Source organism: Sus scrofa, chromosome 14 (genome assembly GCF_054392235.1).
Source record: "Sus scrofa isolate SSC_HxYL_T2T_F1_AM1 chromosome 14, Sscrofa_HxYL_maternal_Yorkshire_Landrace_v2.0, whole genome shotgun sequence".
NCBI lineage: Eukaryota > Metazoa > Chordata > Mammalia > Artiodactyla > Suidae > Sus > Sus scrofa.
Genome location: NC_139396.1, coordinates 93,969,040 through 93,985,347, shown reverse-complemented (window position 1 = coordinate 93,985,347; position 16,308 = coordinate 93,969,040). Strand labels below are relative to the sequence as shown.

Genomic DNA, 16,308 nt, shown 5'->3' with positions numbered 1-16,308 from the left:
CAAACAACGTGGATTAATCTTACAATTAAAATGCTGTGAGAGGAGTTCCTATTGTGGTTCAAGGGGAACAAGTCCAACTAGTATCCCTGAGGATGTGGGTTCCATCCCTGCCCTCACTCAGTGGGTTAAGAACCTCGTGTTACCTTGCGTTGTGGTGTAGGCCGGTGACTACAGCTCCAATTGGGAACCTCTATATGCCACGGGCGAGGCCCTGAAAAAGAGCTCAGAAAAAATAGAGAAGGTGAGGGGCAAAGGAGAGAGAACAAAGAGATAATGAAAATCATAGGCGGTAAAAAGTTAAATTTTGGAAATGTCAAGTGTAGCATAAATAGGAATTTTCTCTTCTCTTCTTGCAACTTATTAGTAACCAAAATTATGTCAAAACGGTAAGTTAAGAAGTAGTTCTGTGGTGCTGGCCAACATTTTGGGAAACATTGTGTAGTGTACTCCCAACGTAAGCACTTAAGGCCTTTAGCAGTGGAAGACAAGCTCTCGGGCAATCTCGACAACTCTAGTGATTTAAAAAACAGGCCATTGTCAGAATCAATATAAGAAGAGCAAAAAGTAAATCCTTGCATAACCTGAGGAATGGACAATGGGAGAATTTTTTTTTTCTCTCAGAATTTTATCAGGTGGAGAGAATTTGTTGTAAAGGAAAAAAAAACTTTGCAGTTAAACTTAATCTATGGGAATATGAATATCCAATGTGTATTGTTTTATTATTATTTTTTTAGTCTTTTTGCTATTTCTTTGGGCCGCTCCCGAGGCATATGGAGGTTCCCGGGCTAGGGGTCCAATTGGAGCTGTAGCCCCCGGCCTACGCCAGAGCCACAGCAACATGGGATCCGAGCCTAGTCTGCGACCTACACCACAGCTCATGGCAACGCCAGATCCTTAACCCACTGAGCAAGGCCAAGGATCGAACCCGCAATCTCATGGTTCCTAGTCGGATTCGTTAACCACTGCGCCACGACAGGAACTCCAAACTCAAGATGTTTTATTTATTTATTTATTTATTTTTAGGGTCGCATCCATAGCCTAAGCTCCAAAGTTAGGGGTATAATCAGAGGTGCAGCTGCAGCTGCCAGCTTACAGCACAGCCACAGCAACACTGGATCCAAGTCACATCTGGGACCTACACCCACAGCTCATGGCAACTCTGTACCTTTAACCCACTAAGGAAGGCCAAGGATAGAACCTGCCTCCTCATGGTTACTAGTCTGGTTCGTTTCTGCTGAGCCAAACGGAAACTCTAGGTATAAATCAAAGATTGGATGTAAAGTGTAATTTCCACTAAAGGGGAAAATATTAGCAATGCATTTTTCTATTGTATTGTTAGGGGAAAATGTAAGACTTTTTCTGAGAGGTTTGTAGGAATAAGGGCGCAAAAGAGGGTGACACTTTTTGTTTGGAGACAGTAGGAAGGCTTCATGGCGATGCTTCTTAAAGAACTGGAAGTCTGCCACCAGAAAAAATGATAATACAAAGGCAATTCTAAGATTTTTTTGAAAAATGAACCCACAAAGCAAGGGTGCCATTAAAGGAAGAACTCTGCCAAGTATCCTCCCCAGATGGCTTCTGTGATTATAAAACTGCCTTTATTGGGAGTTCCCATCATGGCTCAGCAATAACAAATACATCTAGTATCCATGAGGACACAGGTTTGATCCCTGGCCTCACTCAGTGGGTTAAGGAGCCGGTGTTGCCGTGAGCTGTGGTATAGGTCGAAGATGCAGCTCAGATCCTGAGTTGCTGTGGCTGTGGCGTAGGCCAGTAGCTGCAGCCCCAATTCAACCCCTCGCCTAGGAACTTCCATATGCCTCAGGTGTAGCCCTTACAAGAAAAAAAAAGGAGTTCCCGTCATGGCACAGTGGTTAACGAATCCCACTAGGAACCATGAGATTGTGGGTTGGATCCTTGGCCTCGGTCAGTGGGTTAAGCGTCTGGCATTGCCATGAGCTGTGGTGTAGGTTACAGACTCAGCTTGGATCCCACGTTGCTGTGGCTGTGGTGTAGGCCGGCAGCTACAGGTCTGATTCAACCCCTAGCCTAGGAACCTCCATATGCCATGGGAGTGACCCAAGAAATGGCAAAAAGAAAAAAAAAAAAAAGAAAGAAAGAAAGAAAAAGAAAAAACCTGCTTTTACTAAATGGTTATATTTAGTTGGTTCTAGTTCTGAGATCTCTGACATAAAGATAATGATGGAGTTCCCGTCGTGACGCAGTGGTTAACAAATCTGACTAGGAACCATGAGGTTGCGGGTTCGATCCCTGCCCTTGCTCAGTGGGTTAACGATCCGGCGTTGCTGTGAGCGGTGGTGTAGGTTGCAGACGCGGCTCGGATCCCGAGTTGCTGTGGCTCTGGGGTAGGCTGGCCCTACAGCTCCGATTTGACCTCTAGCCTGGGAACTTCCATATGCCGTGGGAGCGGCCCAAAGAAATACCAAAAAAAAAGATAATGCTTATTCTGTTTAAGATGTAGCTCTAGGGTCAACATTTCCCCCAAAGTCCTTCTTGGACCCTCACCAACGAAAGTTACAATTGGTTTCCTCTCTGCTCCCTCTCCATGCTTTTCTCAAGTAGGCAGGTGATAGGGAGTAGTGACTAGCATACTGACGGCCTAAGCTGCACCCAGGACTAAGATCACCTAGGAAGGCCTATCATAGACTGGCTTCCTCGAGTTGCTGAAGAGTGATGAAGGAAAGCTGTGTGACAGAAGCCAAGCGAAGAAAGACCTTCTCAGAAAAGGGAGTGTGACCAATACCCTGAACTGCTGAATAAAGTTCATGAGGACGTGTACTTTCTTCGACAGATAAGTATTCAGGATCAGTAGGATAGCTTTCTTTTTTTCAGAAAAGTGGAGACAAAAGATCAGCCTGATGATCATTTGGAAAAAGATTTCCTAGGATTTCCAGAATAGAGTTCACTTATCCTGGGTTATAAGTTGTTTATGAATAGCTGTGAAAAATACATTCTAAACTATTTCTGTTAACTTGATCTGGAGGGGACAATCTATTTAAATTCCCCAGAGGAAGCTTTTTTTTTTTTTTGGTCTTTTTGCCTTTTCTTGAGCCACTCGCGCGGCATGTGGAGGTTCCCAGGCTAGGGGTTGAATCGGAGCTGCAGCCACCGGCCTACGCCAGAGCCACAGCAACACGGGATCCGAGCCGAGTCTGCGACCTACACCACAGCTCATGGCAATGCCAGACGCTTAACCCACTGAGCGAGGGCAGGGATCAAACCCGCAACCTCATGGTTCCTAGTGGGATTCGTTAACCACTGCACCACGACAGGAACTCCCAACGCTGCATCTTTAACCAGCTGAGCAAGGCCAGGGACTGAACCCATCACCTCATGGTTCCTAGTCAGATTCATTAACCACTGCGCCACAATGGGTACTCCGAAATTCCCCAGAGGAAGCTTTTAAGGCAAAATCAAGAGTGATAATCTGGGATATTTGAAATAACTTTTGGTGGTCTAGTGGGTTTAGGGCCATACTTTACAAAGGATGCAAAAATGGGAGTGGGGACAACACTGGATGAATGGTATGCTGGCATTTAATTATCTTCCACTGTAATCACGAATTGTTCTTGACGGTATACAGACTTTGTAATTATTCTTTTGGAAATACATCGTTTTTTGCATCAGAATTACTACTACAACATTTGCTGGTACCTGCAGATATTTGAACATACAAAGGCTAATACAACTACTTTTTTTCTTTTTAGGGCTGCACCTGTGGCATATAGAAGTTCCTGGGCTAGGGGTTGAATTGGAACTGCAGCTGCTGGCCTACACCACAACCAGGATACAAGTGGCATCTGTGACCTATGACACAGCTCTTAGTAACATCGGATCCTTAATCCACTGAGCGAAGCCAGGGATGAATCCCACAACCTCATGGATACTAGTTGGATTCTTAACCCGCTGAGCCACTATGGGAACCGCTCATACTATAACTTCTAAATACTATGATTAAAGGTGATAATTTAGATCAAGTAAACAATGTGGTAAAAAATTAAAAGAAATAAGTAGTAGAGTTCCAATTGTGGCTCAGTGGTAACAAACCGAACTAGTATGCATGAGGTTGCAGGTTCAATCCCTGACCTCACTCAGTGGGTTAAGGATCCAGTGCTGCCAAGAGCTGTGGTGTAGGTTGAAGACATGGCTTGGATCCCGCATTGCAGTAGAATAGAGCGGACACCAGCAGCTACAACTCCAATTCGACCCTGAGCATGGGAACTTCTACACTTCATGGGTGCAGCCTTAAAAAAGACAAAAACAAAGAAAGGAATAGTATAATGATTGGAAGACATAGTTGCCCATGATTTTTAGTTGCAATTTCTAACATCCTAATTCTTAGTTTGAGTTTACCCAAAATTGCTAGTATCATTATACTCAGAGGGTAAAACTAAGATGGTTTGTTGTTGTTTTTTTTTTTTTTGGCTGCACATAGCATGTGGAAATTCCTGGGCCAGGGATCAAACCCCTTGCCTCAGTTGCAGCCTGCACCACAGCTGTAGCAACGCCAGATCCTTAACCTACTGTGCCACAAGAGAACTCCCTTAAAATTTAAATTCTTTCTTTCTTTCTTTACTTTTCAGCATATGGGAGTTCCCAGGCTTGGGGTTTAATTGGAGGTACAGCTGCCAGCCTACACCACAGCCACAACAATGCAGGATCCAAGCTGCGTCTTTGACCTATACCACAACTCATGGCAATGCCGAATCCTTAAACCACTGAGTGGGGTCAGGGGTCACACCCATGTCCTCATGGATACTAGTTGCATTTGTTATCACTGAGCCATGATGGGAACTCCAAAATTTAATTTTAATTGAATATAGAGCTTTAACTTTCTACATGGATACTTCAATTGATTTAATTTTAAAAATCTGAATTTAATAACTGTATAATTATATAACTATATCACTTTTTTTAAAAAGTAAATAGAAGAGTCTTTAAAATACAACCTTAGGTGTTCCCATAGTGTCTCAGTGGAAACGAATCTGACTAGGAACCATGAGTTTGTGGGTTTGATCCCTGGCCTTGTTCAGTGAGTTAAGGATCTGTTGTTGCCGTGAGCTGTGGTGTTGGTTGCGGACACGGCTTGGGTCCTGTGTTGCTGTGGCTCTGGCGTAGGCTGGTAGCTACTGCTTCGATTCGACCCCTAGCCTGGGAACCTCCATATGCCACAGGTGTAGTCCTAAAATGAAAAAGGAAAAAAACATATATATTTACACACACACATACACAGGAAATGCCTGATTTGAGTACAGAAATAAGCAGCACTGTGATACAGCTTGAAGACAACTAAAGCAGATATTAGCCAGAACCTGGGAACAAAAGGCAAGTTGGAGTTCCTGTCGTGGCTCAGTGGTTAACGAATCCAATTAGGAACCATGAGGTTTCGGGTTTGATCCCTGACTTCGCTCAGTGGGTTAAGGATCGGGTGTTGCCTTGAGCTGTGGTGTAGTTCGAAGATGTGGCTAGGATCCCGTGTTGCTGTAACTGTGGCGTAAGCCGGCGGCTACAGCTCCGATTCAACCCCTAGCCTGGGAACCTCCATATGCTGTGGGAGTGGCCCTAGAAAAGGCAAAAAGACCAAAAAAAAAAAAAAAAAAAAAAAAGAAGAAAGTCTTTCAAAATTATATAAATGCAGGGAAGATGATTGACACTTTTGAACACTTTTAGATACTTCATCTCAGTTTACACCTCATCCCAAAACTCTGGTAACATCAGTCCCAAGTAGGCAATATTCACACTTCTACATATTCATTGTCGCACCTACGCTCCTGAATCATAACAATCCTACAGAGGGGAACCCATGAACTCCGGCCTGGTGTGAGGTGCTCAGGAACTGGAGTCATCTGGGGAAGCTTGTTGTTTGAATTATTTTCCCAACTCCTGTCAGCACCTTAAAGTCTCAACTGGGGGTGGAATGGGTTGGGGGAGAGGTGGGGTAGTATAGGGAGTAAGACAAAATGTACTGAAACAAGATAACCAGTCTCTGAAAAGATTCAAAGTGACACAGAGAAGAATAAAAAATGCTAAAGACTCACAGTTATAGGGGCATGTTAAAGACCGACCACCTGGCAAAGAAATATCTCCAAGAAAAGAATAAAACTGTGTTAAGAGCAAAGGCCAAACAGTGTGAGACTGCTCAGAAAGTTCTGCTACCCAGTTAGTATTTGTTGTTAGGCTTTTTGTGTGGGACCAATAAAGAGAAATAATAAACTCCTCCCTTCTAGAAAAGGAGGCAAGTGCAGCATAAAAGTTGGATAGAATTCAGCTACTATTACCACATATAACCCTCACACCGAGATGAAAAGATGTACATAAAAAAATCACAAATACTTGATTTAGGTTAATGTTTAATATCAAATACATGACCAATGTAAACTATACAAGCTGCAAAGTAAATTTGGAGCCGTAAAATGTACCAGTTGAAGGTTTCTCAGATTCCTTAGTTTAAAACCACTGACCTTCATTTCTGCTCCCTCCTTTCCCTTCATTCCTGCATTAAGTATCCATATTTCTCATTCAACCTCTATCAAGAACTTGAGTTTGGGAGTTCCCCTCGTGGCTCAGCGGAAACGAATCTGACTAGCATCCGTGAGGACACAGGTTCGATCCCTGGCCTTGCTAAGTGGTTTAAGTATCCGGTGTTGCCGTGAGCTGTGGTGTAGGTCACAGACACAGCTTGGATCCTGGTGTGGCTGTGGCTGTGGCGTAGGTCAGCAGCTACAGCTCAGATTTGACCCCTAGGAACTTCCATTTGCCACTAGTGTGACTCTAAAGACAAAAAAAACAAAAAACAAAAAAACCCCAAAAACTCTTTTTGAGTTTGGGTTGGACAACTTTTGAAGACTTAGCTTTAATGCTTAATGTGTCCCAGACCTTAGGAAAGAGCTAATATCGTTTAGCACAGCAACTATTTCAAGATACCAAAAGCAATGCAAACCATTCAATATTCTATAATATTCTTTTTTTTTTTTTTTTTTTTTTTTTTTTTTGGTCTTTTGTCTTTTTTTTTTTTTTTTTTGTGGTTGTTGTTGCTATTTCTTGGGCCGCTCCGGCGGCATATGGAGGTTCCCAGGCTAGGGGTCGAATCGGAGCTGTAGCCACCGGCCTACGCCAGAGGCACAGCAACGCAGGATCCGAGCCGCGTCTGCAACCTACACCACAGCTCACGGCAACGCCGGATCGTTAACCCACTGAGCAAGGGCAGGGACCGAACCCGCAACCTCATGGTTCCTAGTCGGATTCGTTAACCACTGCGCCACGACGGGAACTCCCCTCTATAATATTCTTATTCAAGCTCCATATTTATTCACTCAACAAAAATTTAATGAGTACTGACCATGTGCTGGGCATTGTTCAAGGCACAAACAAAAAACAACGAGTGTTTTAGATATCATAATTTGGAAAGTTTGCAAAAAACTAAGTGATTAATGTTTTGATATTTCTAACATTCATAATCATTTTATGAGAACTTTTTTTCGTAGATACACAGAATTCTTCTCTTTGTTATCAAGGTTCTTTTTTTCTTTTTTCGTTGCCCTGCAGCATATGGAGTTCCCTGACCAGGGATCAGATCCACGTGGCAGTTGTGACCTAAGACACAGCTGCAGCAACACAAGATCCCTAATTCACTGCCTCGACCTAAGCTGCAGCTGTGGCAATGCCAAATCCCCAACCCACTGCACTAGGCCAAGGATCGAACCTGTGTCCTAGGATTCCCAAGATGCCACTGATCCCATTGTGCCACAGTGGAAACCCCCATGATTATTCTCTTGAATCACATTAATAGATAACACAATTTTCATTAAGTTGCTTAGCAATTGTGCTTTATTTCAGTTATCTCTGAAATGTTTCTGTATTTGTGCAAATTGTCAGATTCTGAAAGAAAAATTGCAAAAGGGAAAATAAAAATTCTGTTACAGCTGCATCGTGGAAAATGCTAAATACTCTTTTTCATACCTAAGAATCCTCAAGAACACTTAAACTATTAATAGGACTTTAAGAGAAAATTGCTGCCAAAATCTTTAAGCTGCAAATTTTCTATTTGTCTTTAGGAAAAAAAAAAAAAAAGAAGTATATATCAAAATTCTAGGAGTTCCCCATTGGAGAAGGGGGTTAAGGATTCTAGTGCTGTCACTGCAATGGTTAGGGTCACTGCTGTGGCTTGGGTTCAATCCCTGCCCCAGGAACTTCTGTATGCTATAGGTGTGTTAAAAAAAAGAAAGAAAAAGAATTCTATCAGTGCAATTATTGTTACTATGCCAGAGAAGTTTTGAAAGGCAGGAAGAAAGAATCACCCCAAATCCCACCACTTAACCCAGCTACGTCATTCTATTTTGGATTACTTATTAATAGGGAAGCCAGTCTCCATGAGAATATTTTCACCCTTTGCTACTTACAGGCAAATAATTCAAGATTCGGAAATAACTAACACATCTATAAATAAACCTACATAAACAATCAGTGCCAAAGACTGGGAACAAATCTCTAACACCTATTTCAGCAAGTGTGCAAGGCACTATGTGGGGGCAAAACACAAAATAACAAATCAAAACAAAACCATACTTTAATTAATTGAAAAAAATTTTAAATGTCCCACCGTACTGTTTAGAAATAATAAGTGAGGGGAGCAAGAAAATTACTAGCACGAAAGTCAGGCTAGGGGTTCTTGGAGCACCTGGGAATCTAGCAATGTTGTGTTTTCACCTGAGTAATTGTTTGAACTATTGAGTGTTAATTTATAATTATAGGTAAATTGTACCTTTATATTTCCTGAACTTTTTTGTTGATATATTCCACCATGAACACAATGCTTAATAGCATTATTTTGTGAATAAAGATTCACAAGTTAAAGGATTTCCCTTTAGAAAAGACAGGGCTAAGGGAGAGAAATTAGATGTATTATATACATGGGGTAGGGCTAAGAAAGCTATATTTTACATTGTTGATAGAGCATTTTTTTTAAAAATACTGATATTTTTAGTGAAAAAGATATTGAATTTTGCAGTATCCAATCTCCAAGATGTCCCCAATGATCACCAGCTTCTGGTATTTATGCCCCTGTATAGTCCCCTCCAACAGTGAATAGGGCTCATTCGTGTAGCAACTTCCAAAGCTCTCAAAGACATTGTGGCTTCCTCCTTGTTATATTTTGATTGACTCATTGTGGGGAAAAACAAGCCACTACGACATGAGGAAACCCTTAGGTCCTATGATAAGGAAGTCCTCTAGTAAACAGCTATCAAGGAACTAACACCTCCTGAAATGTCATGGGAAATGGACCCTCAACGCCTCCCCCATCCCCTTGCTCAAGTTTTCAGATGATGCGACCTCAAGAGAAACCCTCTTCCGGAAGCACTCTCCTAAGTTACCCTCAGAACTTGCAAAATCGATGAGGTAAATGTTTGCTGTTCAGAGCTACTAAATTTTGGACTAGTTTGCTAAGCAAACTAGTAATACTGAGTAATTACTGACAAGTAATACTGAGCTTAATAAATAATTACTTAGAATGCTCTTCATAAACATAAACCCGATGGGATAACATAGCGCTAATTAAAATACTTCAACACTTCATGCTGTTCGTAGACTACAACCCAAACTCCTCACTATGGCCTACAAAACCATTCATGTACTGGCTTCTGCCTAAACTTTTATATTCCCCTATTTCCATTTTCTACCTTCTCAACTTCAGTAGATTCTTCTTCAATTATTACAGAAAGTACTCTTTTTCTTGACCTTATACTTGCTGATTTCTCAGCTTAGGAATGCTCTTGGGAGTATTCTTTGCTTCTTTCTGTGACTCATTTCTCAGCTTAAAAGTTCCCTCATTAGGAGTTCCCGTTGTGGCACAGCAGAAAAGAATCCGACTAGTAACCATGAGTTTTTGGGTTCGATCCCTGGCCAAGCTCAGTGAGTTAAGGATGCAGTGTTGCTGTGAGCTGTGGTGTAGGTAGCAGAGGCGGTTCAGATCCAGTGTTGCTGTGGCTGTGGTGTAGGCAGACAGCTGTAGCTCCAATTCGACCTCTAGCCTGGGAAACTCCATATGCCATGCGTGTGGCCCTAAAGAGACAAAAAAAAAAAAAGTTCCCTCACCAGAGAGGGAGTATGACCCATTTATAATGAGAAAACCCTAGAAGGTTCCCACTAATAGAGGGAAAGGAGAATATATTTAATGAAATATAAAATTGAAGTTAGTCTGTTAGAATATTACATGAAAAAAGCAATTAATAGTCAAATTTGGAATGCAGATTATAAATTCGTCATTATAGGTTACATGATTGAATATCCAGATACATAAGAGAAATAAGGAAAACAAGAATCATGTAAACTCTGTGAAAACAAAACTTTAAAATACTCCCAAAGGACAAAAGAAGGCATCAACAAATATGACAAATGCAAAGGCAGAGTATGTAGGCTATGAAGATTAAACATCAAATTCTCCAAATTCTCCCGGCAATACGACTCTAATAAAAATACTTAAAGACTTTATCCTTGCAATTAGACAAGGTAATTATAAACTCATACAGAAAAAATAAACAAAGCAAGAATAATAAGGAAATTCTAAAAAAACTAAAAGGAATTATATCAACCAGATATTAAAATATAAAATCCAAATAATTAAGAGTAATTTGATGCCGATATAGTAGAGATATAATATGATGTGACAAAATAGAAAAATCTGCTAGTATTAACAAACACAAACCAGTAGGGAGAAGACAAGTGGTATTGGATAATTGGGCAGTCAGTTGGAAAAAAAGAAGTTATGACTAACATTCTATACACAAGATGGATAAAATAATGAAGTGTAGAAAAAAAATTAATTTTTTTTTTTTTTTTTTGCTTTTTAGGGCCACACCTGCCACTTATGGAGGTTCCCAGGCTAGGGCTCTAATCAGAGCTACAGCTACAGGCCTATGCCACAGCCACAGCAACTTGGGATCCAAGCCACATCTATGACCTACACCACAGCTCACAACAACACTGGATCCTTAAGCCACTGAGTGAGGCCAGGGATTGAACCCACAAACTCATGGTTCTTAGTCTGATTCGTTTCCACTGCGCCATGACAGGAACTCCAAAAATGAAATTATTAAAATACTACAAAAAGAAAATGTTACCACTATTCATAAGTTAGAAATGGAAAAGATTTTTCAAATTAAAATACAATACTTGTAAATAAACTAGATGTCAATTTAATAAAATTTAAAAAGATATAATACACAAAAACCAAAAAGTAAAGTTTTCCTTTAAAATTTTAACTTAGAATTTAAAGAAATTTTAAAAATCCTGGAGTTCACATCATGGCGCAGTAGAAACAAATCCAACTAGGAACCATGAGGTTGCAGGTTCAATCCCTGGCCTCGCTCAGTGGGTTAGGGATCCAGCGTTGCCGGGAGCTGTGGTGTAGGTCACAGACACTGCTCGGATCCCATGTTGCTGTGGCTCTGGCGCAGGCCGGCAACTACAGCTCCGATTAGACCCCTCGCCTGGGAACCTTCATATGCTGTGGGATCAGCTCTAAAAAGACAAAAGACAAAAAAATAAATAAATAAAATAAATTAAAAATCCTAATGTTGGAGTTCCCATCGTGGCGCAGTGGTTAACGAATCCGACTAGGAACCGTAAGGTTGCGGGTTCGGTCCCTGCCCTTGCTCAGTGGGTTAACGATCCGGCGTTGCCGTGAGCTGTGGTGTAGGTTGCAGACGCGGCTCGGATCCCGCGTTGCTGTGGCTCTGGTGTAGGCCAGTGGCTACAGCTCCGATTCGACCCCTAGCCTGGGAACTTCCATATGCTGCGGGAGCGGCCCAAAGAAATAGCAAAAAGACAAAAAAAAAAAAAAAAAAAAACCTAATGTTGAAAAGTGACAAAATATATTTGCAACTTATATCACAAATGGTCAATTTTCTAAAGGAGGTTCTATAAAAATCAATAGAAGCTTAATAATTCTATTATTTCCTACTTTCATTTCAATTTAATTTAATTTAATTTTTTATGGCCACACCCATAGCATACAGAAGTTCCTGGGCCAGGGACTGAATCCCAGCTGCAGCTTCAGCAACACTGGATCCTTCAACCAACTGCACCATAGCAGGAACTCCTTATTTCCCACTTTAAAATGCTTTGAATCAACTGTCTTACATTTTGAAGAATGAATAAAATATAAAAATAAAGATCACTGACTACTGTTTAGATATATCCTCCAACTCCAGGGGATGGACCTGTGTGAGTGAATGTTTTGTGAAATTGAGAAAATATAACCTGCACAGACGAATTGATGCTGTATGAAAATCAGTGCACAGCAAGAAGTTGATCAATGAAATGAGGAAATAATCGTTCACAACAAGCGACACCTCTATCCCATCCCAACCACCTACACAATGGAAATTTTAGAGAAAATTTTACACTTCTGGAGGCATTTCAGGAAATTTATCTAGTTCTAGAGAGGCAAAGTGACCCCAGCAAACATTCACATTATTAGAGATGAAGTGAACTTTAGTCCCACATGAGTCTGTGATAGCTGATGACTCAGGGCCAAAGTTTCTTCCCATCTACAAAATGAAATGACTGGTATACCTGAATTCATGTTTATATTCCTAGGATCTAGCCCAGCACCTGGCAATAGAAAGTACTCAATAAGCATGAGTTCCTACTCTTATATTTCTCATTCTGAATTTTTTTTTTTTAATTTCCCATTTTCCAAGTTCATTCACATTGTAACAAACTAAAAGCAGGCTTTTGTTTGTTTTGTTTTTTTTATTTGGTCTTTTTGGGGCCACACCCACGGCATCTGGAGGTTCCCAGGCTAGGAGCTGAATCCAGCAATGCCAGATCTGAGCCACGTCTGTGACCTACACCACAGCTCATGGCAATGCCGGATCCTTAACCCACTGATCGAGGTCAGGGATTGAACCTGCATCCTCGTGGATACCAGTCAGATTCTTTTCCACTGAGCCACAATGGGAACGTCCCTGAAAGCAGGTATCTTATTTGGGACTTGATTCTACTGTTATTCAAAATCCCTTAACAACAGGTTTTTAAAAAGTGAAAAAAAAATTTTTTTTGGTCTTTTTTCCTTTTCTAGGGCCGCTTCCCGCAGCATATGGAGGTTCCCAGGCTAGGGGTCTAATCAAAGCTGTAGTCACCAGCCTATGCCAGGGCCACAGCAACGCGGGATCCATGCCACATCTTCAGCCTACACCACAGCTCACAGCAATACTAGATCCTTAACCCACTGAGCAAGGGCAGGGATTGAACCCGCAACCTTATGGTTTCTACTCAGATTCGTTAACCACTGGGCCACGAAGGGAACTCCCTAAAAAGTGAAAATAATTTCTCTCAGAGAAATCCAGGTTTAAGAAGCCCAAGACTGATACAGAAGTTCTATTGTGGACTCAGGCTCCAGTTTTTCTCCTCCCCATCCTAGTACATCTATCATCTACCATCAAGTCAGTCATGGTTCCAGATGGCTGTGGTTGCTCTTTCCATCTTCCATCAATGTTGATGGAGAGAAGACAGACTCAAAAAGTACATTTAATGATAACAGTTACATAAAGTTCATCAAAAGGACCTTTATAGCAATGAAGCTTACAATAGTGGTTATCTTTACACGCAGCTACCGATTAATTGGGAGGGGCCAAAGGGAGCTTTCTGGGGTGCCATTTATATCATCATCTAGGTAGTATTAAACATATGGACAATTGTGATAAGATTAAATACTCAAAATAGATTGAAGAAATAGAGGAAAGTATTCTAACATTTAGTGTTCGGTGTTCAGCTCTTGTGTTCGTCACTGCTGTCACCTTCCAAAGTTGAAAAGTAACCCAGACAGTCTACTGGAATAGATAAGGGTGGTAATTATCTTGCTTTAAGAATACCTGGGTTCAGGAGTTCCCGTTGTGGCACAGTGGTTAACGAATCCAACTAGGAACCACGAGGTTGCGGGTTCGATCCCTGCCCTTGCTCAGTGGGTTAATGATCTGGCGTTGCTGTGAGCTGTGGTGTAGGTCGCAGACTCGGCTCGGATCCCGCGTTGCTGTGGCTCTGGCGTAGGCTGGTGACTACAGCTCTGATTAGACCCCTAGCCTGGGAACCTCCATATGCCGCGGGAGCGGCCCAAGAAAAGACAAAAAGACAAAAAGACAAAAAAAAAAAAAAAAAAAAAAAGAATACCTGGGTTCAGAGTTCCTGTCATGGTGCATTGGAAACAAATCCGACTAGGAACCATGAGGTTGCAGGTTCGATCCCTGGCCTCACTCCGTGGGTTAAGGATCTGGTGTTGCCATGGGCTGTGGCGTAGGTCGCAGACACATCTCAGATCTGGCGTTGCTGTGGCTGTGGTGTAGGCCAGCAGCTGTGGCTCCAATTAGACCCCTAGCCTGGGAATCTCTACATGATGTGGATGCGGCCAAAAAAAAACCCCACAAAGCAAGAATATCTGGGTTCAAACCTTTATCCCCATTTAAAGTTTTTTATTTTTCTGAAATGGGCTTAAAAATCATTACTTTTACCTTTTACAAAATCATAGGGGTCCCTATTTGGGGACTTTTAAATTTTTTTTAGGGCTGCCCCACAACATAAGGAAATTCCCAGGCTAGGGGTCCAATTAGAGCTGCAGCTGCTGGCCTACACCACAGACACAGCAACGTGGATTCCAAGCCACCTCTACGACCACACCACAGCTCATGGCAATGCCGGAACCTTAACCCACTGAGCAGGGCCAGAGATTGAATTTGCATCATCATGGATACTAGTTGGATTTATCACCACTGAGCCACAATGGGAACTCCCAGATCTTGGGGGATTTATAAGTCAATGTATGTCAAGTTCTTAACATGGTGCCCGATATGTAAAATAAAAGGTGGTTGCTATTATTTTACTATCATTAGGATCGTTATTATCATTACTAACAAATGATAGGACAGGATCTCAAATGATCCTTTGCTCATGATTTCCAAATAAATGGGTAAATACGCTTGAGGATGTGACTGTCCTCCTGAAAATACACACTTGGCGATGACACTGTTTCTCAGCTAAGAATTTCCCAAAGAAGCTGAATTCAGTTCTCACTTCTTATAGCTCTACATGTCCAGTAAGCTCAAAGTAGTCATAGAAACAATTTTGGAAATATGTTGTAAAATTTTTGGTTTTGCTTTCAATACCATATGGTCTTCATTAAAGTGGCAATATGAGATAACGAATTGGAAAAAATTTCAAAATGACAGATAAAAGATATAAGAAGCAATACATATATAGTTTAGTACCATTTATTTATGCTATCTAATTATAAGTGCATTGAAAAAAAGGTCCTACTGTATAGCACAAGGAACTACATTCAATATCCTGAGATAAACCATAACGGAAAAGAATATAAAAAGAATGTGCATGTATGTATCACTGAATCATTTCACAATTGACACAACATTGTAAATCAACTATACTTCAATTAAGAATAATAAAAGAGAAAGCTAAAAAATGTAAAAATAAGAATGCACTAAATGCTCTCTAAAAGTAAAAAAATACAGTAAAACTGGTGACACTAGACCCTTAGCTACCAACTGTGAATGGCCATACCGTTTTGTTCATGTATCTTAAAGAGCCCAGGCTAAGACAGTTTCCTTATTTCCCTGTGAATCATGGGAGTGGGTATTTTTCTAGTCCATATTTTCATGGGAAAAAATGTGGAAGATAATCCATTTTGAAAAATGTATAAATACAAAATACTTACCCACTTAGCAACTGGACACCCATTAGAGCTTTTTCCTTCTTTCCCCGTGTACACTACTATTTCTATCCTTATTGCGTTTCCTTTTTGACCATACCTGAGTGCGAAACACAGTGAAGGGAAAATAATTGCAATACACTTTTAACATCTTAATGTGCAGAAGATAGAGATTTCCTGAAGTACAAAAATCAAACACATCTCATAATTTACTTTGTTAAAAGCTGATTTTTGTGGGGCGGATATTTTTATTTGTTATCGAGTTCTGTTTACTTATCCTTAAGGATCACTCTTTTTAAAAAATGGCCTGGCTCCAAGACAAGCAAAAAGGGATGTGAATGCCGTGGTGATGGAAGTAATTTTAAATATTTCTACCATTATACAATAATATAAAAATAAGTATTTCTGAATTTAGCAAAGATAGCCTGGCTTGGTGAGTGTCTTGTTGAGTGCCCAGTGGCTCCTGTGATGAGTGACTCAGCAGGAACCCCAGGACACTGTGCTTCTCCTGGGCCCTAAGAAACATCCAACTCATATTCCTGGGGGTTCTCCATTCACCTCATGTTTGT

General features: G+C 41.0%; 2 protein-coding genes across 19 annotated transcripts in view; one reads left to right on the top strand and one right to left on the bottom strand.

Moving 5' to 3' along the window:
* The window catches only part of DNA2 (DNA replication helicase/nuclease 2), a 349,771-nt gene that overhangs the window by 107,926 nt on the left and 225,537 nt on the right, over positions 1-16,308 (top strand). The gene's annotated exons all lie outside the window — the stretch shown is intronic.
* Positions 1-16,308, bottom strand: part of TET1 (tet methylcytosine dioxygenase 1) — a 155,921-nt gene that overhangs the window by 32,854 nt on the left and 106,759 nt on the right. For 14 of the 18 annotated variants that reach the window (XR_014825651.1, XR_014825652.1, XR_014825653.1 and 11 more), the window contains 1 exon segment: positions 15,746-15,839. The exons of the other annotated variants lie outside the window; for them this stretch is intronic. Coding sequence is in view for 10 of the 14 variants with exons in the window: in XM_084993048.1 (XP_084849174.1) it covers positions 15,746-15,839 (94 nt within the window). In the remaining 4 variants the exon portion in view is untranslated. 18 annotated transcript variants of the gene reach the window in all.